Source organism: Petromyzon marinus, chromosome 48 (assembly GCF_048934315.1).
Source record: "Petromyzon marinus isolate PM22_M1 ecotype Great Lakes invasive population chromosome 48, UKy_Petmar_22M1.pri1.0, whole genome shotgun sequence".
NCBI lineage: Eukaryota > Metazoa > Chordata > Hyperoartia > Petromyzontiformes > Petromyzontidae > Petromyzon > Petromyzon marinus.
The window spans coordinates 6,663,499-6,686,032 of NC_133714.1; the positions used below are offsets into that span (position 1 = coordinate 6,663,499).

The window sequence follows — 22,534 nt, forward strand, 5'->3', positions numbered from 1 at the left end:
GGCCTTCACAGGCGCTGCTCCATGACGGCACTTGCCCCGACAGCCTGTTGAGGCTACACCCGGGGATCTCTGTTCTTTTATATCCAAAGGAAACGTCGAGGCGCCGAGGTGCACCGCTCACAAACAGCGGAACGGAAGCCAGGAAGTCGCGATGTTGCCCCCCTTCCCCCACGTGCCTTGTCTAGACCACCAACCACTCGAGAGAGAGAGAGCCGAGTGTCCGCCGCCACGTGTGTGCGTGTCTGTGTGTGCCCGTGCCCACCAGGAGCAGCGGTTAGCGCTACGCTGCGCTATGAACCTGGCGACCCAAGTTCGATTCCCGCTCACGGCCAACACCCAGTGACGATTATCTGAACCGGTCGTGGGCCCCCACTAAGTCGACTCAGCCTCAAATTAGTACCTGGTGCGGTGTGTAAACATCACCACTGGGGAGACGAAGGGGGTCGGGCGTGGTGCTGGGCACCCACCCCCTCGTGTGCCGTTCCGGCCTTCATAGGTGCTCGCTAACAGCACTTGCCCCTACAGTCTGTTAAGGCTACACGGGGGATCTTTATCTTGTATCTCTGTGTGTGTGTATTTCTGTATGGGGAGACGAAGGCGGCCCCAGTGGCGATGAAGGCCGGAACGGCACCCCCTCGCGTGCCGTTCCGGCCTTCATAGGCGCTGCCCGCTAACAGCACTTGCCCCTACAGTTTGTGAATGCTATACGGGGGGATCTTTGTCTTTGTGCCCACCAGGTGTGCAACAAGGTGGTGTTCCTCTTGAGCTTCGTGGGGAACCGCGGGACGTTTGCCCGCGGCTACCGAGCGATGATCTTGGACGTGGAGTTCCTCTACCACCTCTTCTACCTGACGGTGTGCGCCTCGGGCCTCCTCCTGCACGAGTTCTTCTACAGCCTGCTGGTAGCCGCCGCTCGCAACAGCCACAGCCATGAGCAACAACCGCACTCACAACCGCGTTCGCAGGAACGTCACAGCGACCGCGTTTCGGACGCGCGTGCCCCCCCCCCCCCGTGCCCCCCCCCGTGCCCCCCCCCGTGCCCCCCCCCGTGCCCCCCCCCCCGTGCCCCCCTCCCCCCGTGCCCCTCAGCTGTTCGACCTGGTGTACCGCGAGGAGACGCTGCTCAACGTGATCAAGAGCGTGACGCGCAACGGCCGCTCCATCGTGCTCACCGCCGTGCTCGCGCTCATCCTCGTCTACCTCTTCTCCATCGTCGGCTTCCTCTTCTTCCGCGACGACTTCATCCTCTCCGTGGACCGCTCCGGAGCGCCGCACGGCGCCGCCGCCGCCGCCGCCGACAGAGGTGGGCGCCGTGCCGAGCCACCGCGCCGGTGCCACGCGGCAAACGAGGCTTCACACGCCGTACAGCGGTGTTTCTTGCCACCGTTTATACCTCCTCTCCCCCCACAAACACCCCGCACCTTGCCTGACCCTAGATGGCTCAGTAACTGCTCTCGTGACGCTCGCCAGGTTTGCTCCTGGAAACCCGACGTTGCCTGCGATCAGCGAGATTTTAAAACGGGCGTTCATATCGCTCCAGGAGCACCGTGCGGATTCGAACGTTGCCGTGGTTGTTCCATCTCAGTGTTCGGCATGCCCGCGTTTACCCCCCCCCGCCACCTCACCTCACCCGGTTGAGAGCCGCCGTGCCGTGAACCGTCGACGAGGGCTGCGCGAGCCGCCGTGCCGCCGCGCCGCCAACTCACGAAAGGCGCAGATGCGTCACACCACGACGGGGGGGGGAAAGAAAAAAAAACGAAGTTCTTTTTTATTTTTATTTATTTTTATTTTAACGAGTAGGCCGGCGCGGGTCGGAACGTCGGCAGACAAAACAAAAACGCAACAGGAGCGCAAAGTGTAGGGAAGTAAGTCCAAACGCATACAACAGAGCAGCGGACCCCACCCCACACAGCGCTACCACGCCGCTTTTGCCTTCAATGCCACGCCGCACCGTGAAAATTTGCCGCCGGTCGCGCATCGCAGCATGAGCCGCCACGCCACCCGAGTCCTTCATAAGTGTTCGGCACTTTGGCTATCCACTGCTGGATGAAGATCCCCGCTCACCCCCCCCCCCATCCACCTTCCTACAGTTATTTGACCGCGCCGTTCAGCAACGCGGGACGGAAAAAGCGTTCGCGCCCGGAGGGGAGGCGGGGGGGGGGTGGAACAGAACCCGGGGGTCACGGTCACCCTAACCGCAGCGCCACCGCTCCCGCTCTTGTCGGGGACGCGGCCGGATGCGTTCGAGCTCCCCCGTGTCCTACCGACGCCCCCCCCCCCCACGCTCCCCGTAAACGCCGCCGGCACGGCTCCCCCCCCCCCCCCCCCATTCCAGCGACGGCACCCTGGCGTGCACGCACGCCCACCGGCGCTAACGACGACGATTCACCGAGACAGCCGCCTCCTGCCCCCTCCACCCCCCCCTTCCCCCAATCTCCGCACCTCCTCCACCCAATTTCCGCGCCGCTGAGCGACGCCGAAGGTCTCTTTGCCGCCGTTTGGCGTGAGTTGGTTTCGCGCGCGTGCCGGGGATGGGGTGCGGGAGTGGGTGGGTGGGGGTGGGGGTCCGGGGACGGCCGTTTGCTGGCGCGGTGACTTTTAACGCGATTTACGAGGATATTCTCGGCGACTCTTAGCCTCGTCAAATCTGGCACGGGCGCCTCGTCAATCTCGGCGGGCCCCTTGCGTCTCTCTCTCTCCCTCTCTCTCGCCGTCTTCTCTCGCCAAAACGGCCAGACGGCTCCCTCCCCTCCCTCCCTGCCCTCTGCTCTCTCTCTGTCTCTCGCCCGCCCGCCCGCCCACTCAGCTCGTTGCCGTTCGCGCCGGCGTGAAACCCGCCGAGTTTGCCGATTTCGCGCCGCGCCCGCACTTTCAGCGCCGCAGCTTATTTCCTTTTCAATTTTTTTTTCATTTTTTTCAGGACGCTTTCCCCCCGCAAGGGCTGTCCCGGCAGAAATTCGCTGGACGCAATAGATGGGAGAGGGGGGGGGGGGGTATTAAAAATGAAAAAAAAAATTGGCGGCCATTATATTTAACAAAAATACGGTGTGCCCCGCGTACCCTCGGATTGATGACTCCACTACACGGCCACTCTGCAATAGTAAAAATTTTTACGAGGCTTTACCCCTCGAACGTTCGTCTTTTTTTTTGTTGCTGCTTCCGTGTTAAAGTCTTCCAAGACGTGCCGCCCGGCTGCCAAGGCTGGTGGTGCTAATGGGCACGCCCAGATGGTGCCCGTGTCCAGATGTGACGTGCGGCTGCCGCCGCCGCCGCCGCCGCTGCTGCCAAGTCCTTGGATAAGGTCACGGGAAACGCAGATTCTGGCGAAAAGCGGGCGGATAAGAAACGTGCGCGCAAATTGGTGAACTGACCTCGCGCAAACAAAGGTGCGTTCCCATTCCAGGCAGACTGCCCCGTGGCTAAACGCTGTCCCTCGTTGGTCTCAGGCCAGTCAACCGATGAGTGCACGCAACAACAACAACAACAACAAAAACAACCCCACCGCGTTCAATTCGGTTCCGCGCTTAACGTTTTGCTAACTCGCGGAGCCGACAATGGGAAATGTCGGTTCGACGGTCACACAAGCGGACGGATCTCACTCTCGTACGCGGGAGCGGGTGAGGAAGCGCCGCCCCGGTGCGGCGCGCTGGCCCAGCGTTGTCACTCGGCGAGCGATCTCGGAGGCAGCTCTGCGATATCCACTTCCGCGAACGAGGCCGTTCCGCCCCGCGACGACCCCACTTTTAATCCCGATTTCGCCATCGTCGTCGCGGCACTGTGCTGCGGACGTAACTGGACCGAGCGGGCACGCTCTCGCCTCCAGTGTGACGCCCTCGCCTCCAGTGTGATGCCCACACCGCCGGTGTAACGCCCGCACCTCCAGTGTAACGCCCACACCTCCAGTGTAACGCCCACACCTCCAGTGTAACGCCCACACCACCAGTGTAACGCCCACACCTCCAGTGTAACGCCCACACCGCCGGTGTAACGCCCACACCTCCAGTGTAACGCCCACACCTCCAGTGTAACGCCCACACCTCCAGTGTAACGCCCACACCTCCAGTGTAACGCCCACACCTCCAGTGTAACGCCCACACCTCCAGTGTAACGCCCACACCTCCAGTGTAACGCCCACACCTCCAGTGTAACGCCCACACCACCAGTGTAACGCCCACACCACCAGTGTAACGCCCACACCTCCAGTGTAACGCCCACACCTCCGGTGTAACGCCCACACCTCCAGTGTAACGCCCGCACCTCCAGTGTAACGCTCACACCTCCAGTGTAACGCCCACACCTCCAGTGTAACGTTCGCACCTCCAGTGTAACGCCCACACCTCCAGTGTAACGCCCACACATCCAGTGTGACGCCCGCACACGCCGGGGCTTGTCGGACGAAATAAAAAAAATCCGCGTTCGCTCGTTTCCTTCGTCCGCCGCTCGCCATTTGTTATCTAACGCTGTTCGCCGACGTCGCCGCGAGAGGTTTCAAGATAAAACGCCCCGTGCCACGGAGCCGAGTGATCTTCATCGTTATTATTGTTCGAGTGTTCGCTTTAAGTATGAATATTTCCTATTTTTTTTTTTTACCGGGTAAGGCCCCCACTGAGCTATAGAAAGCTTTTTCAGAAGCGACCTGGCTACAAGTGATAGCTCAACGAAGTGGCTTATCATCGTCTTGTGGACATTTATAGCAGCCAAATACTCTAAAACGCGCTTTGATTCTAAATGTGGAGGGAAAAACTGGAGGACCCGGAGAGAAAAATCCACGCGACCACAGGGGAGAGAGACACACAAACTCCAAATATACAGCAGCGGGCATCAGGGTCGGGATCGAACCCACGACCTCCTGTATACCAAGCGAGGTAGTTAACATCTCCTAGCCACCGTGATGATGATAGTGAGAGAGAGACACGCAAACTCCAAATATACAGCGGGCGTCAGGGTCGGGATCGAACCCACGACCTCCTGTATACAAGGCGAGGTAGTTAACATCTCCTAGCCACCGTGATGAGAGAGAGAGAGACACGCAAACTCCAAATATACAGCAGCAGGCGTCAGAGTTGGGATGGAACCCACGACCTCCTGTACACCAGGCGAGGTAGTCAACATCTCCTAGCCACCGTGATGATGATGAGAGAGAGAGACACGCAAACTCCAAATATACAGCAGGCGTCAGGGTCGGGATCGAACGCACGACCTCCTGTACACCAGGCGAGGTAGTTAACATCTCCTAGCCACGGCGGCGTCTCCTTTACCCAGGAGAGTCTCAAGACTCATCTTCAAGAGGATGCTTGCGACCACGTTGGGTATAAATCTTGACTTGAAGCTTTCGTGCCTGCAGAAATTCATACTCTTCGGGTCTTTCGGCAAAGCCACGTGGGTAGGATCAAAGAAAATAACAAAACCCCACGACGTTTCGATCGCAAACACGAGCGGTCGTCATCAGGAAGAGCGGGAAGATGACGACCGCTCGCGTCGCGATCGGAACGTCGTAGGGTTTTGTTATATTCTTTGAACCTACCCACGTGACTTTATCGAAAGACCCGAGAGAATATCAATTCCTGCAGTCACGAATGCTTCAAGTCAAGCCTATTTGGACTTTGCTGTGTGGGCGCGGGAAACCGGCGAGCCCGCAGCTCCGCAGAGATGCATTGTAGAATTCCCTGCACTTACTCCGAAGTATAAGTAAGTGAACGAATGAGATGCGGAGCAGTGGGGTTCGCGCACCGCGCCCGGGAAACCCGGCGACCTGCGTTGGCTTCCCGACGAGCAGTGGGGGGCCTCGTGGCAGTGCGGCGGGCCATGTGTCCGAGGCGGTCTTCGCCAAACCCGTGCTGACCGTGCGCGGTGAGGTATGGTCAAAGACGCAACCACGGCGGGCGCGGTCCGCCCGCTGCGTGCCTGTGTGTGTGTGTGTGCGTCTGTCCTGGGCCTCCCCTAGGTCGACTCAGCCTCAAATGAGTACCCGGTGCGGTGTGCAAACATCGCCGCTGGGGAGACAAAGGCGGCCGGGCGTGGCGCTGGCCACCCACCCCCTCGTGTGCCGTTCCGGCCTTCATAGGTGCTCGCTAACAGCACTTGCCCCTACAGTCTGCTAAGGCTACACGGGGGATCTTTGTGTGCGTGTGTGTCCACGCCCGTGATCGGTCGCTGCCCGGGTGGGATCAACGGTAGCTCCCCCCCCCCCCCCCCCCCCCGTTCGTAATAATTAATCGTTTATTCACACACTCATGTGAGTTAAAGCAGGCGACACGCTGCGGCTGCGTACATCATTTCAGAAATACGCGGACGGTGGCGAGAGCTACAACACATTGGCAAATGTTTCTGCTCTCCACCCCAATTGTAGAACTAAACAAGCTCAAATCCGCGATCGGTGGACGAGCTTTCTCGCGCGCACAGCCGCCCGCAGGCTGGAGCTAGCCCCCCCCCTCCCCACATCATCCTCCGGACACATAGGCTCCCATCGTGTTATTGAAATCCGAAATTAAAGTCCTGGTTTTTTTTTTCGTTAATCCAGGCCACACGCTTGATAAATAATAGGTCATCGCTTTAATTTTCGACAGGTTTGTTCCTTTCACCTGAAGAAGGCCACTTGTGTTGTGGCCGAAACGTCGTGAGAATTGTATTGTTTTATTTTATTACTTTATTCTCATTCTACGTGACTTTACCGAAAGAACCAAAGAAGAGGTCATCGCTTTTTCGGACATTGAACCGATAACTTTGTGGCCGCCGCCGCTGCTGCGGCCCCCTGCGATGAAGGTTTCCTGGCTTGCTTGGGAAGTTGGCATCGTGGTCTGAGATGTGTGGCAGACCTCACGGACTAATTTCTCTGTTGTGACAACAGCAGCAGCTGCTGTTGTTGTTGTTGTTGGTTTTTGATTTGGTGCCATTGCATTTGGTTTATTTTTATTATTGCATGGTGGTGGCCATATATGGGATTTGGTCATGAATTTGATATATATCATACGTGTATCATATATATTGTTATTTATTATGTAATGATATATTATTGTATCTATATAAATAAAGACAAGGTAGAAAGTTTAAATTTGCTGCAGCTTTTGGGACACCAACAACATGAGCAATCTGAACATCCAAGATTTTTCATTTGAAGGCCCCCAAATCTTGATTTTTAAGTGCCCCATAAACACATTTGTGCCTGGTGTTTTTCAGAAACCGTTCGAAATATGAGATTGCAGTTTGTTTTCGTTGGATAGAGGATTAAGCAGCAAATCAAATTAAAGTGAGAACCATCCTTCTATCTCTTCTTGTTTTTGAGATATTTCGGATTAAAGCGCGTTTAAATGAAAAAAAATACACATTTCACGATGCTCAAATCTGAATCATTCGGAAAAAGATAGGAGAGCTTTCACTCATAGTTTTACGTACATAATGCTTTTTCTTCTTTGGTTCTTTCAATAAAGTCACGTAGAATGAGAATAAAATAATAAATTGATAAAATAAAGAAAGAACCAAAGAAGATGAATCCTTGCAGTCACGAAAGCTTTAAATCGATACGTAATGTTTGTTTTTTCTAATTAATAAAAGAGCGGCATATTTAAATTGAAAGCTTTCTGATGGGTGTACGTCTTTCAATATAAGAAGTTGAATCGAGTTGTGTTTTTTTGGTGGAAAAATAAAAAATATATATTGTTGTTAGTATCTGATCGTATAGAAAAATTGTAAGAAATCATATCAGGTTCATTTTAATATTTATTGAAAACGTTTGCCTGGCGAAGACAGGCTTCATGAACTAGTATTGTATATAAAATATATGAAATGGTGAGATACTATCACCATGAATGACGCTGTATAAAATCAAAGTATCATCATCGTTATTCTTCATCGAAAACTAATTTGTAGATGGACAAACATTTTGGTTTTAGAACTGCTTTTTGTGTTGAGTTTGTTGTCCGTACCCCACACCTCCGATTAGCACGGTTGGCTTCGTACGGTGCGAAAGAAGTTTAGCGTGCAATATGTTCTCCTACAACGCGCTGGTTCGTTGCGTTCCTGAAGAACGCTGCATTCTGGAAAAATCGCGTTACAATAAAGAATGTATAGTATAGGGTAAAGCACTGTCCGCGACAACACGTGAGATGTATAGTCAGGCTGAACACGTGGGTAGCGTCTAGAAGCATCCAGCAGCATCCCGCCTTGTGTGATGCTTTGTCGAGGCAGCCGTACAACCGATTAAGTGAGCAGTTCTGCTCACTCAATCGCGTTACATACAATTCACGTCATGAAAACACCACGCGTTATAGGAGAATAGACAAAGATCCACCGTATAGCCTTTACAGACTGTTGGGTGCAAGTGCTGTTAGCGAACACTGATGAAGGCCTGAACGGCACACGAGGGGGTGGGTGGCCAGCACCACGCCCGACAGACTTTGTCTCCCCAGTGGCGATGTTTACACATTGCACCAGGTACTGCTCTGAGTCCGAGTCGACCTAGGGGAGGCCCAGCGCCGATTCAGATAATCGTCACCGGCGTTGGCCGTGAGCGGGAATCGAATTCGGAGCGCCGGGGTTCGTAGCGCAGCGTAGCGCTAACCGCTACACTACCGCTGTACGTAGTACAAACATCATCATTCTATTAACTGTTATTGTTCGCTGTTATTATTAACCCCGTCGCGGCGTGTGTCCCGACAGGCCCCGATGAGCCCCGGTACTGCAGCTCCGACAGCGTCAACTGCAGCGGCCCCACCGTGCAGCACTACTCCGGCCGGCTGTCGTCGGCCCGCGACGGTGAGGAGCCGCTCGCGACGCCTTCGCCCCGGCACAACAGGGGGTTGGGGCGGGGGCGGGGGGGTGACAAGCGGGCACGGGTAGCGCAGTGGAGCAGGGCTATGGGATAGCGTAAGAGAAAGGGTTAAGGCTGCAGCGTTAGCAATCGGCATTAGGCAAGGGTTAATTTCTCATGCAATGCTTAAAAACAAGATTTTTCTTAAAACTACCAGGTAAGGACCCACACTATGGCGCTTTTTCAGAAGCGACCTAGCTTAATCACGCGAAAACTCATAGCAGCCAAATACTCTAAACCGCGCGACGTTGATTCTAAATGTGGAAGGGGGAAAAAACCGGAGGACCTGGAGAAAAATCCACGCGACCATGGGGAGAGAGAGACACGCATACTCCAAATATACAGTAGCAGCAGGCGTCAGGGTCGGGATTTAACCCACGACCTCCTGCGTACCAGGCGAGGTAGTTAACATCTCCTAGCCACCGTGATGATGATGAGAGACAGAGAGACACGCAAACTCCAAATATACAGCAGCAGGCGTCAGGGTCGGGATCGAACCCACGACCTCCTGCGTACCAGGCGAGGTAGTTAACATCTCGGTACTTGCCCGATCCACATCCAATCCTCCCTCCGACGGGGTGGTGGGGGTGGGGTACTGCGAGTGGGGGGAGCCTGGGGGGAATATTCGGACGACTCAGCCAAATCCTGATTGAAATCTCATTTCTTTTGCAACGGATTTTTGTGTTTAGTTTGTTGTCCTTCCCCCGCACCTCCGATTAAATTATTTACGAGCGGCACAGTGGTGAGATGTTAACTACCTCGCGTGGTATACAGGAGGTCGTGGCTTCGATCCAGACCCTGACGCCTGCTGCTTCTGTATATTTTGAGTTTGCGGTGTCTCTCTCTTTCCCCGTGGTCGCGTAGATTTCTCTCCGGGTCCTCCGCTTTTTCCTTCCACATTTAGAATCAGCATGCGTTCAGAGTTTTTGACTGCTATAAATGTCCACGTGATAAGCCCACTTTGTTGAGCTATCATTTATTGATAGCCAGGTCGCTCCTGAAAAGAGCTACGTAGCTCAGTGGGGCCTTACCTGGTACAATAAAAAAAACGAACTAGTCGCAATAGTAAGAAAAATATTCATAGCACGGTTGGCTGCGTACGGTGCGAAAGATGTTCAATGTACGTACATACGTGCAAAAGAGTGCCTGGTGCGTAGGGTAAACATGGGCGCCGTTGGGGAGACAAAGGTGGTCGGCCGTGGTGCTGGACCCCTACTGACACCTTGGGCTTGCGCCCGGCAATTCTGTACCACCACGGTGAGGACGGATCGTGGATCAGTGTACGCGTGTGTGTAGCGGGCTTCCCGTCGCTCTCCAAAAAAAAAATTGGCACGCAAAGCCAAACCACATGAGTAGACGGGGCTGCCTGCCATGCAGCGCACACAGTGCACACAGCACATGCACGGTGTTGTATCTGTGTTACGTATCTCTCACTCTGTGCATCTCTGTATGTGTGTATCTGTGTGTGTGTGTCTGTGTGTATCTCTCTATGTGTGTACCTGTGTGTGTGTATTCCTGTATGTGTGTATCTGTGTGTGTCTGTGCGTATCTCTCTATGTGTGTACCTGTGTGTGTGTGTATTCCTGTATGTGTGTATCTGTGTGTGTGTGTGTCTGTGTGTATCTCTCTATGTGTGTACCTGTGTGTATGTGTGTGTATTCCTGTATGTGTGTATCTGTGTGTGTCTGTGTGTATCTCTCTATGTGTGTATCTGTGTGTGTGTATTCCTGTATGTGTGTATCTGTGTGTGTGTGTCTGTGTGTATCTCTCTATGTGTGTACCTGTGTGTGTATTCCTGTATGTGTGTATCTGTGTGTGTGTCTGTGTGTATCTCTCTATGTGTGTATCTGTGTGTGTGTGTATTCCTGTGGGGAGCGATAGTGTAGCGGTTAGCGCGCTGCGCTATGAACCTGGCGCCCCGGGTTCGATTCCTGCTCACGGCCAACACCAGTGACGATTATATGAACCGGTCATGGGCCTCCCCTAGGTCGACTCAGCCTCAAATTAGTACCTGGTGCGGTGTGTAAACATTGCCACTAGGGAGACAAAGGCGTGGTGCTGGCCACCCACCCCCTCGTGTACCGTTCCGGCCTTCATAGGTGCTCGCTAACAGCACTCGCCCCTACAGTCTGTTAAGGCTATATGGGGGATCTTTGTTTTGTGTATTCCTGTATGTGTGTATCTGTGTGTGTGTCTGTGTGTATCTCTCTATGTGTGTATCTGTGTGTGTATTTCTGTATGTGTGTATCTGTGTGTGTATCTCTGTGGGGAGCGATAGTGTAGCGGTTAGCACGCTGCGCTATGAATCTGGCGACACGGGTTCGATATACAACAGAAGTGACGATTATCTGAACCGGTCTTTTGCTTCCCCTAGGTCGACTCAGCCTAAAATGAGTACCTGGTGCGGTGTGTAAACATTGCCACTAGGGAGACAATGGCGGTCGGGCGTGGTGCTGGCCACCCACCCCCTCGTGTACGCTCCGGCCTTCATAGGTGCTCGCTAACAGCACTTGCCCCTACAGTCTGTTAAGGCTATACGGGGGATCTTTATCTTTGTATCTCTGTGTGTGTATTTCTGTATGTGTGTATCTGTGTGTGTATCTGTGTGTGTGTATCTCTGTATGTGTGTATTTCTGTATGTGTGTATCTGTGTGTGTGTATCTCTGTATGTGTGTATCTGTGTGTGTATGTATCTCTGTATGTGTGTATCTGTGTGTGTGTGTATCTCTGTATGTGTGTATCTGTGTGTGTGTATGTCTCTCTGTATGTGTGTATCTGTGTGTGTGTCAGTGTGCGTGTATCTCTGTAGTGTAGTGGGGAGCGGTAGTGTAGCGGTTAGTGACGATTATTTTATCTGAACCGGTCCTGGGCCTCCCCTAGGTCGACTCAGCCTTCAATGAGTACCTGGCACGGTGTGTAAACATCGCCACTGGGGAGACAAAGGCGATCGGGCGTGATGCTGGCCACCCACCCCTTTGTGTACCATTCCGGCCTTCATAGGCGCCGCTAACAGCACTGCACCCTCCAGTATGTTAAGGCTGTGGCGATGTTTACACACCGCACCGGGTACTCTTTTTGAGACGGAGTCGACCTAGGGGAGGCCCAGAACCGAATCACTGGTGTTGGCCATGAGCGGTACACTACCGCTCCCCACACAAGCACACACGCACGCACAGCACTTGTCCCAACAGCCTGTCAAGGCTACACGGGGGATCTTTGGCTTTGTGTGAATGTGTGTACTCGCGTGCTTGTGTACGCGCGTGTTGTAACCTGGTTTCTATTCTCCCCGCCTGTGGAACTCCGTCTCAAGTCATATTGGGAATCCAGGCACAGTGGAATATTCAAGGAACAGATCTAATGAACGGATCCGTATGCGTGAGCCAAGCGGTGAGCTGGATGGCTTACGCAATAGGGTTTTTAGTTTTATAATTAATAGAGTGTTAATTGTAAGGTGCCAAAGGATGCTCTTTATGAAGAGTGGTTTATAAAGGCAAAATGTAAAAATGTGTTATGCATCTCTGCGCACAGATGGATTCGTGTGCATTCCCGTGTGTGTGTGTACGTACGAAGACAAATATCCCCCGTGTAGCCTTCAACAGGCTGATGGGGCAAGTGCTGTTAGCGAGAATCACCTTATTAAGGCCGGCACAGCACACGAGGGGGTGGGTGGCCAGCACCACGCCCGGCCTCCTTTGTCTCACCAGTGCTGATGTTTACACTCCGCACCAGCTACTCATTTGAGGCTGAGTCGACCTTGCGGAGGCCCAGGACCGGTTCAGATATTCTGGTTAGTAGCCAACTGCATTGCGCTAACCACTGCTGCACTACCCCTGCCCATGGTGTGCCCATACACAAACACACACTGGCACACACACACACACACTCGCACGCATACTCGCACACACACGCATTCGCGCGCACACACACGCATGCACACTCGCACACATGCATACTCATGCGCGCACACACACAATCGCACACACACACACTGGCACACACATGCACACACACATGCACACACATGCACAAACACGCGCACGCGCGCCAACAGTGTCGTCAGGCCGCGGCGAGTCGGACTCGTCGGAGCGATCGTGCGACACGCTCATCATGTGCATCGTCACCGTCCTCAACCAGGGCCTCCGCAACGGCGGCGGCGTCGGTGATGTCCTGCGCCAGCCCTCCAAGGACGTACGTAGCCGGCGGTGTGGGGCGGGGGGGGGGGGGTCGGGGTTTTGCCGGAGGAGGGGGGGGTGGTGCGGGTGGCTGTGCGGTTAATAATTCGCGTTCGGCGACATCGTGCCCCTTGCTTTCGTGGTGGCCTAGCGCGGTGACGATGATGGCTCGCCGGTGATAGCTGAACCCGACTGGCACGGCTGAGTCCATGACTGACACGGCTGAGCACCCAGACTGACACGGCTGAGAACCCAGTCTGGCACGGCTGAGAACCCAGACTGACACGGCTGAGAACCCAGACTGACACGGCTGAGAACCCAGACTGACACGGCTGAGAACCCAGACTGACACGGCTGAGCACCCAGACTGACACGGCTGAGAACCCAGACTGGCACGGCTGACTACCCCGACTGACACGGCTAAGTACCCCGACTGGCACGGCTGAGAACCCAGACTGGCACGGCTGAGAACCCCGACTGACACGGCTGAGTCCATGACTGACACGGCTGAGAACCCCGACTGACACGGCTGAGAACCCAGACTGGCACGGCTGAGAACCCAGACTGACACGGCTGAGCACCCCGACTGACACGGCTGAGCACCCCGACTGACACGGCTGAGAACCCAGACTGACACGGCTAAGTACCCCGACTGGCACGGCTGAGAACCCAGACTGGCACGGCTGAGAACCCCGACTGACACGGCTGAGTCCATGACTGGCACGGCTGAGAACCCAGACTGGCACGGCTGAGTCCCAGACTGACACGGCTAAGTACCCAGACTGACACGGCTGAGAACCCAGACTGACACGGCTGAGAACCCCGACTGGCACGGCTGAGAACCCAGACTGGCACGGCTGAGAACCCAGACTGGCACGGCTGAGTCCATGACTGGCACGGCTGAGAACCCAGACTGACACGGCTGAGAACCCAGACTGACACGGCTGAGAACCCAGACTGACACGGCTGAGCACCCCGACTGACACGGCTGAGAACCCAGACTGACACGGCTGCCTCTTTCCAGAACTACAGCTACTCAGGCCTACAAGGCACGGCACAATGTGCATTAAAGTGCACTCGGCACCGTACATTAACGCGAAAGCCGTCAGCAGTTACCGAAGAACTGCATCATGGTCCAATTGCGACCGATTGACAGCAGCAGCAGCAATGAGGACAGACAACTGTGGACCGGTTTTCGTCAGCACGGCATAGTCGCCAATGGTCGCTGCTGAGGACCATATGCACTGTGAGAGGGGTCTGCACTGCCACACTTTGGGATGACGAGCTCGGCTCATCCCACCAATAAGCACGCCTCTACGTGATGGCAACCCAGCGTAAAAGAAGCAGGCGGTGACGGTGGTGTAGATGGCGATAGTTGTGGCTGCGCTGCACGTGGCTGCCTGTAATTCGGGAGTCCGAAGGCAGCAGCAGCAGCAAGGGTTGGTGAATCACCAAAGACAAAAGACCCCCTCCCGTGTTCCCTTAGACTGTTGAGGCAAGTGCTGTTAGCTAGCAGCACCTATGAAGGCTGACACAGCACACGAGGGGGTGGGTGGCCAGCACCACGCCCGGCCGCCTTTGTCTCCCCAGTGGCGATGCTTACACACCGCGCCAGGTGCTCACTTTAGGCTGAGTCTACCTAGGGGAGCCTCAGGACCGGTTCAAATAATTAATCGTCACTGGGTGTTGGCCGTGAGCGGCAATCGAACCCGGGTCGCCGGGTTCATAGCGCAGCGTCGCGCTAACCGCCACGCCTTCCGATCCCATGTGTGCGTGCGCGTGTGTGTGTGGTGGGTCACCGCACACACAGAGATGCTGTTGTTGTTGTTGTGAAACTCCCCCTTCCCCGTGGGCGTTGAGGAAGAGCCACACCCTGGCTCGCCGGGAGAAGGCGGAACGGCAAAAATGTGGACTCCGAACCTGGTCCATCGGTATGGGGTGGAGTGTCGGCTTTTCCGGGCCCTCTTGATTTCCTCCCACGCTTCATTAATTGCCCGACAACACCTTCACACACAAGGGACTGCAGAGCGTGGGAAATTGTCGGGATGCGCCAGCTCACTGCCTGGCAGCTGCTGCCTTCCCGCTCCTCATCTGCGGTTCCTCTTCATGCACTCCGACTCGTCCCAACTCTCTCTGTGTCTCTCTCTCTCTCCGGGAGCGAGTAAATACCGTTGCGTGGTGGCGTAGCACAAGTTGAAATTAATATTTTATTATTAATAATAATAATTAGTCGTAGTGGCGGTCGTAGCGATCGGCGTAGGCCATAAAAAAGTTTCATACGACACCCAGAAACTCGCTATAAATCGTAAAAATAAACTACTGAACAATTTTTTTTATTTTACCGGGTAAGGCCCACTGAGCTATGTTGCTCTTTTTCGAGAAGCGACCTGGCCAACAAATGATTGCTCAACGAAGCGGCTTATCGCCATCATCATCATCACGTGGAAATGTATAGCAGCCAAATGCTCTTGAACGCGTGACGTTGATTCTAAACGTGGCAGGGAAACACAGGATGGCGCGGAGCAAAATCCACGCGATCACCACGGGGAGAGAGAGAGAGAGAGAGACACGCAAACTCCAAATATACAACAGGCATCAGGGTTGGGATCGAACCCATGACATCCATCTCGCCACCGCGGCACCAAGCCTCTGTGGCCGAGCCTCTTCAGAGTGCCCCGAGGAGAGGGACACTCGCGGCTCACAGCGTACGACCCGCCAGAGAGCGTCATTCAGAATCGGAATATTTATTTAGACCGGATGAGCTATGAAGCACTTTTTTTTTCGCAGAACGTCCCCCGCTATTGATTCTCGCTCGCGCACAATGCCACGCACGTATACGCGCCGCTCAGCAAAGGTAACGGAGCGGGAGGCTCGCTCGCTCGCTCGCTCGCTCGTTAAACGAGCCAGCGAGCGCGGAGCCGAACGGAGAACCGGTAAAAGGAAACAACCCACGAGCCAGCTTTAAGACCCGACGGCGGCAAAATGATTTGTTTTGTTTACAATCATCGTTGTTATTCACGCTCACGCGAGGGTGTCTGAAACCTCCGGCCTCGCGCCTGCTGTCTGACAACGCTGGGGCCGTCATCTGCAGCGCAAGCGTCGTTGCAGGATGCTTTTAGGTTTGTTTTGCTCCCATTGCTTTTATTGTAACACAACTAGAGCCCGGACGCACAGCTCGCAAATCCGGGAGTTCAAAGATCACGGAGAACCGTCCCGACACGACCGAGCCGTGAAGTATAACCAACCTAATGAGGGAGCACAATACTTTGTAACGCTTTCGCTCGCCCATTCAACGTTCCGTTTGGATTGCCGCCGGCAACAACAAAAAAACGAAATCTATCGGCGGTTTTATCTTTTGTTTGCCCATGGCGTGACGGCTCAGTTTTAAGCGGCTCTGTCGGGTGGTGGAGGGCTCGAGTTAAGAGCACACCCCCAGCACCTGAACCCCGAAAGAAAACATTATTGTGAGTCGTTACATCGGCCGTGAAAGGTCTGCGCGCGAAGTTTGTATCGTTGTCATCATTAGTGTCACGACGCTTGTTGACGCAGGAACGCGTCGCCGAGTCTCGTGACTCGTCTGCGGGAGAGTCTTGACAGGTTTTCACAGCGGGTTGGACGATCATTTACGCGCGTAATTCCCAATTGAGTCATTTTTTTAATTTTACGGGAATCTTTCAGCCTCGGGGATGTTTGGCCAATCCCAGTTTGGGCGCCGAGATTGTTAACTGCCTCGCCTGGTGTACAGGAGGTCGTGGGTTCGATCCCGACCTGTACGCCTGCTGTATATTTGGAGTTTGCGTGTCTCTCTCTCTCTCATCATCATCTCGGTGGCTAGGAGATGTTGACTACCTCGCCTGGTATGCAGGAGGTCGTGGGTTCGATCCCAACCCTGACGCCTGTTTTATATTTGGAGTGTGGATTTTTCTCCGAGTCCTCCAGTTTTTCCCTCCATAATTTAGAATCAGCGTCGCGCGTTCGGAGTATTTGGCCGCTGCTATAAATTCCCAAATGATAAGCAACTTCCTTGAGCTATCATTTATCACCAGGTCGCTTCTGAGAAAGAGTTAAGTAGCTCAGTGGTGGGGGGGGGGGGGCCTTACCTGGTAAAATAAAAACTAAATATTTTAATAAAATAATAAAAATAAAACATAATAAAATAAAATTCTCACGCACGTTTCGGCCACAACGCAAGCAGCCGTGAATTTACCGAAAGAACCAAGAATACGAATCCCTGCAGTCGCGAAAAGCTTTAAATCGAAACGAATTATTGTGTTTAGTTTACTCCCACATCATCATCATCATCATCGTCACCTAAGACGTCTCAGTGGTCCGGTGTGGAAGAGTAGGCCAAAAACGCCCTTTTAAAGAGGTGGGGCTCTCCGGAGCGACGTCGCTAAGAGGAGGGCTGGCATTGGAGCGAGCGAGCGAGCGCTTGCTGGGGCTGGCGCCTTTTGCCATCACTCAACCGGACTTGGTTGGGACCGGGCGGGATGTCGTACACTGAGCGGGATGCACGGGGTCAGAGCGGCGTGCCAACGCCCCCTCCGCCGAGACCGCGACGCTGTCTGTTGCCAAACCCGTGGCATCCCATACCCCTTTGGTTCCTTCGGTAAAGTCACGTAGTCGTCAGGCAAATGATGACGACCGCTTGTGTTTGCGATCGGAACGTCGTGATTTGTTTTAGCTTAGCGCCGGGAAGTTTGCCGGAGCGGTTGTGCGTGCGTGCGTGCGCGTGCGTGCGGTACTTGATTTTTTTTTATTGGAAGTGAACTCTTGGTTTTGCTGCGGTGTTTTTTCTTTCCTTTCTTCCCCACTCCGTGGTGGGAGAGAATAATATCCGAGCTGATTGAGTGGCTGGTTGATTGATACTTGAGATGGGGGTATTTGGTTTAGGATTACATTGAAAGCTGATTATTTTAGATACTTTTTTCTATTTTAGTTATCTCAGCAGGAAGGTTCCAATGAGCTGTTATGCTCCATGAGTCTTTATTGTCCAAACGTAGATTATGTCTTCATTTTAAACCGACCCCTTTTGAGCGTTTTTTGGCATTTTCTGTATTTGCCGCCAAGATAATGATAATTTATTTAATCTTGAATTATATATATAGCATCGTCGTCGTGCAATGCTGATTGCATCTCTCACAATCGCTGGGAAAAGCGGTGAGCCGGCGCTACAAAGAGTTGCCCAAGCTCTGCGATCCTATTTTTATCGAGATGTTTTAAGCGAAAACTGAAGCACACCGGGGAAAATCCACACGTGGGAGTGATCGGAGATGGGGGTGGCGGGGGGGGGGGGGTGGGACACCCTATCTATAATCAAAATATTTATACTCGAGGAATCCGATGAGCTATGAAGCTCTTTTTCACAGACATCCCACACAGAATAAACTCGTGATATTAGTCGGAACTTTGCTCTACCACCTCCTGTAGAGCCAGAGCACAACACCATTAGGCCTGGAAGCATTATTATTAAGTAATACAAAATGCAATTCCTTATAGAGGAAACGCATACTAATTAACTGGTTACTAATATATTATATAATTACAATACCCCCCCCCCCCTTCCTCCGCTTACGATCTCTGCACCTGATTGGGATCAGTGATGACGTCGTCCTGCTGCTGCTCGATTTAATCGCCCCGTTGATGCCGGTTGATGTAATTACCAACGAAACGTCGGACTACTCCCATTGTAAGTGTTGTGGATTTATTCTCCAACACGCCGGTGGGCTGTCGTGGCAAATAATTGGCACGTTTTGTTTACGTGACAAATCCCTTACTAATTGGCTGTGTCGGGTGGTGGAGGGTTACGACACAACATTTATACTTACACGATCTAACCCAAAAACCTTCATTATGGACCATTAGACTATTTAAACATAAAAACGATTTGCCAGGTAAGGTGCGCTGAGCTACGCAGATCTTTTCTAGAAGCCGCAAATGATAGCTGGACGAAGTGGCTCGTCATCATCACGTGATGATGATGATGATATAGCGAGACAAATACTCTAAAACGCGTAGTGATGTTGATTCTAAATGCGGAGGGAAAATCCGGAGGACCACGGAGAAAAATTCACGCGACCCGGGGGTGAGAGAGACGCGCGCCCAACTGAAAATATAGAGCAGCAGGCGTCTGGGTCGGGATCAAACCCACGACCTCCTCTACACCAGGCGAGGCAGTTCAAACTATTAAACTCTTCTTCTTTGGTTATTTCGGTAAAGTCACGTAGAATGAGAATAAAATAATAAATTGATAAAATAAAATAACACAATAATATTTTATCAATTTATTATTTTATTCTCATTCTACGTGACTTTACCGAAAGAACCAAAGAAGATGAATCATTGCAGTCACGAAAGCTTTAAATCGAAATATTAAACTCTTTTTTTTATTTCACCAGGTAAAGGCCCCACTGAGCTGTATAGCTACTTTTTCAGAATTTGCCTGGCTATCGCAAATGATGACTCAACAAAGCAGCTTATCATCGTCACGTGAGATTGTCTAGCAGCAGGCCAACACTCTGAACGCGTGACGTTGATTTTAGATGTGGAGGAGAAAACCGGAGGAGCTGGTGGTTTACGATGCGGCTCATAGTTTGGCTTGCGTGGCCACGATCGGCACGACTGTGGATTGACTTTAATCGCGACGCCAAACGCACTCGATTCGATTTGACGATGTTTCGTTAGCAAGGAGCCCAAAAGCATCGCAAGAAACGGGCCCCTTTTTACACAGCAGCGGTGGGCAGACAGCATATAACTTACCCCGTACATACTACAAAAAAGACAAAGATCCCCCGTGTAGCCTCAACAGACTGTTGGGGCAAGTGCTGTTAAGAGAGCTGCATCTATGAAGGCCGGAACGGCGGGGTGGGTGGCCGGCATTATGCGCGGCCGCCTTTGTCTCCCCAGTTGGCGATGTTTTTGCATATCGCCCCAGGTACTAATTTGAGGCCGAGTCGACCTAGGGGAGGCCCAGGACCGCTTCGGACAATCGTCACCGGTGTTGACCGTGAGACCAAACCCGGCTGTCGCCGGGTTCGTAGCGCAGCGCGCTAACCGCTGCACCACCGCTCCCCGTGTACACACACACACACGCGCGCGCGCACGCACGCGCACAGACACACATTCTTTTCCAGGCGTCTTTTTTTCACTGTTAAACATTTTCAGTGATCCCTCGCGGCAGAGTGGGCATAGAGCCGCCGACGGTCGAGTCTGCTCACGAGCGTTAGAGGTCCCCGCGGTGCTCTTATCACGAAAGTGCGTGCGTGTGTCCGTGAAGCGAGCGAACGCGTATGTGCGTGTGTGTGTGTGTGCAAGTGAACGCCTGCGTGCGTGCGTGTGTGTGCAAGCGAGCGCGTGTGTGTGTGCAAGCGAGCGCGTGCGTGCGTGTGTGTGCAAGCGAGCGCGTGCGTTTGTGTGCGTGCAAGCGAACGCCTGCATGCGTGTGTGTGTGTGCAAGCGAGCGCGTGCGTGCGTGTGTGTGCAAGCGAGCGCGTGCGAGCATGTGTGTGAAAGTGAACGCGTGTCTGTGTGTACAAGCGTGCGTGTGTGTGTGCAACCGTGCAAGTGTGCATGTGTGTGTGCAAGCGACCGTGTGCGTGAGTGCGCGAGTTAGCGCCCTGCGCTATGAACCCGGCGACTCAAGTTCGATTCCCACTCACGGACACCACCAGTGACGATTATCTGAATCGGTTTTTGAGCCTCCCCTAGGTCGACTCAGCCTCAAATGAGTACCTGGTGCAGTGTGTAAACATCGCCTCTGTGGAGACAAAGACGGCCGGGAGCGGTGTTGGCCAACCACTCCCGAATGTGCCGTTCTGGACTTCATAGGTGCTCGCTAACAGCATATGTGTGCTACGTGCGTATGTGTGTACGAGTGTATGCATCTGTGTGCGATTATGTGTACGTATGCGTGCGTGCGTTAGGGTGTATAAGTGTTACGTGTGTGTGTGTGAGCGAGCGCGTGCGTATGAACGTGCGTTGTGTGTGCGCGTGCGATGTTACTTGCGTGCGTGTGACAGCGTTCGCGTGTGTAAGAGTGCACGCATGCGTGTGTTACTTGCGCGTGTGTACGAGCGTGTGTGCGCGTGTGTGCGAGCGCATGTGTTTGTGTGTGTGTGCAAGGTCTCAGCGAAACTCAACACCGGGCATTTACAATCGCGAATAAAAATAATGATCCCGCACGGAACGCCCGCCATCCATGTTTAATAAGCGAGTTGGGGAAAAAGTGGGTTTTTTTTCGGTTGCTTGTTTGTCATTCGTGTCGCACATAAAAGGTTAGTTTATATATACTGTACATTCAAAACCCATCGATGCCGATCCCGGGTAACGGTGACCATCAGTGGGGAGTGAAACCCGAGCCCTCTGCTCCCTCCACACGCCCCTCCCGCCTTTAGCAAACCCACACCGACTGGCGCGGTGAAGTATGGTCAAACCGCAACCTCCGTGGCCGGCACGCCGTGTGGGGGATGACAAGGGGGGGTTGTGAATATTTATTTATTTATTTATTCTCTTGCCATCGCCTCGATGAGTCTCATAGTTCCATTTAGTTCCATTTATTTCCATTTATTTGGTCTAGCCCTGTGAGCCATTCGGCTCTTGAATCGGGTGCAACCGCAACAAACAAAAAAACAAAAACATGAACAAGAAAACATCTTAAAGTGACTATGTGACTGTGCAAACAGAAAATCCAGGAAAAAAAACATCAAAATATTCCTGAAATAGCACCGTACACCAACGCTGTGTGCAAAAATCCCAGTGGGGTGCAAGTCAAACAACAACAACAACCACAAGACAACTAAGATTTAGGCCATCAGTCTAACTCCGTACTACGATAAACACAAACATGGCCAAATCAAAAAAACGTTTTCGAAATCACCAAAATAAAAGCCATAAATGCAATGTAACAGTGATCATAGGGACTGTGACCGAATGTTTAAACAATAAACTACATAAATAAATTATAACACCAAACCCTACAGCCATATTGTAGGCCACTGAATAGCAGTGGCAGCTAGGGGTGTACAACTCCTTTAGAGCAGTTTTGAGTGAAGATCTCATAGGTAGTGATTCAAGTTGCAGTTTATTGGCAATAGCATTCCAGACCCTGGGGGCATCAATAGCAAAGGCCCTTCCTCCGGTTTTTGTACGGCAATAGGGAATGTGAAGCTGGTAAATGAGCGAAGACCTGAGGTCAAATTTGTTCTTTGAAACAGAGAGGAGATCCAGTAGGTAGTCCGGATTTTTTTATAAGTACATCGTGAATAAATAAGATCTGGTGCACAAGCCGTCGGACATTAAGAGATGTTAAGTTTGACCCAATGTAGAGATCACACTGGTGAGTCCTATATGGGCAGTTCAATGCAAATCTTAAGGCCGAGTGATAGATGGAATCAAGCTTCTTAAGTACAGTACTTGGGGCTGATTTATACACGATGTCACAGTAGTCAAGTAGAGGCAGTATGGTAGCTTTTATCAATTCCAAACGGAACATTGGGGGGAAGCAGTGCTTGTGTCGATACAGAAAACCAATTTTAATTTTTGTCTTTTTACCAATATA

At 52.8% G+C, this 22,534-nt stretch overlaps 1 protein-coding gene across 4 annotated transcripts in view; it reads left to right on the forward strand.

The window, feature by feature from the left end:
- The window catches only part of LOC116952798 (inositol 1,4,5-trisphosphate-gated calcium channel ITPR1-like), a 275,732-nt gene that overhangs the window by 174,887 nt on the left and 78,311 nt on the right, over positions 1-22,534 (forward strand). For all 4 annotated transcript variants that reach the window (XM_032972456.2, XM_076074483.1, XM_076074484.1 and 1 more), the window contains 4 exons: positions 738-902; positions 1,090-1,303; positions 8,656-8,751; positions 12,858-12,994. In XM_032972456.2, the coding sequence (XP_032828347.2) occupies positions 738-902; positions 1,090-1,303; positions 8,656-8,751; positions 12,858-12,994 (612 nt within the window). The remainder of the gene's footprint in view (positions 1-737; positions 903-1,089; positions 1,304-8,655; positions 8,752-12,857; positions 12,995-22,534) is intronic.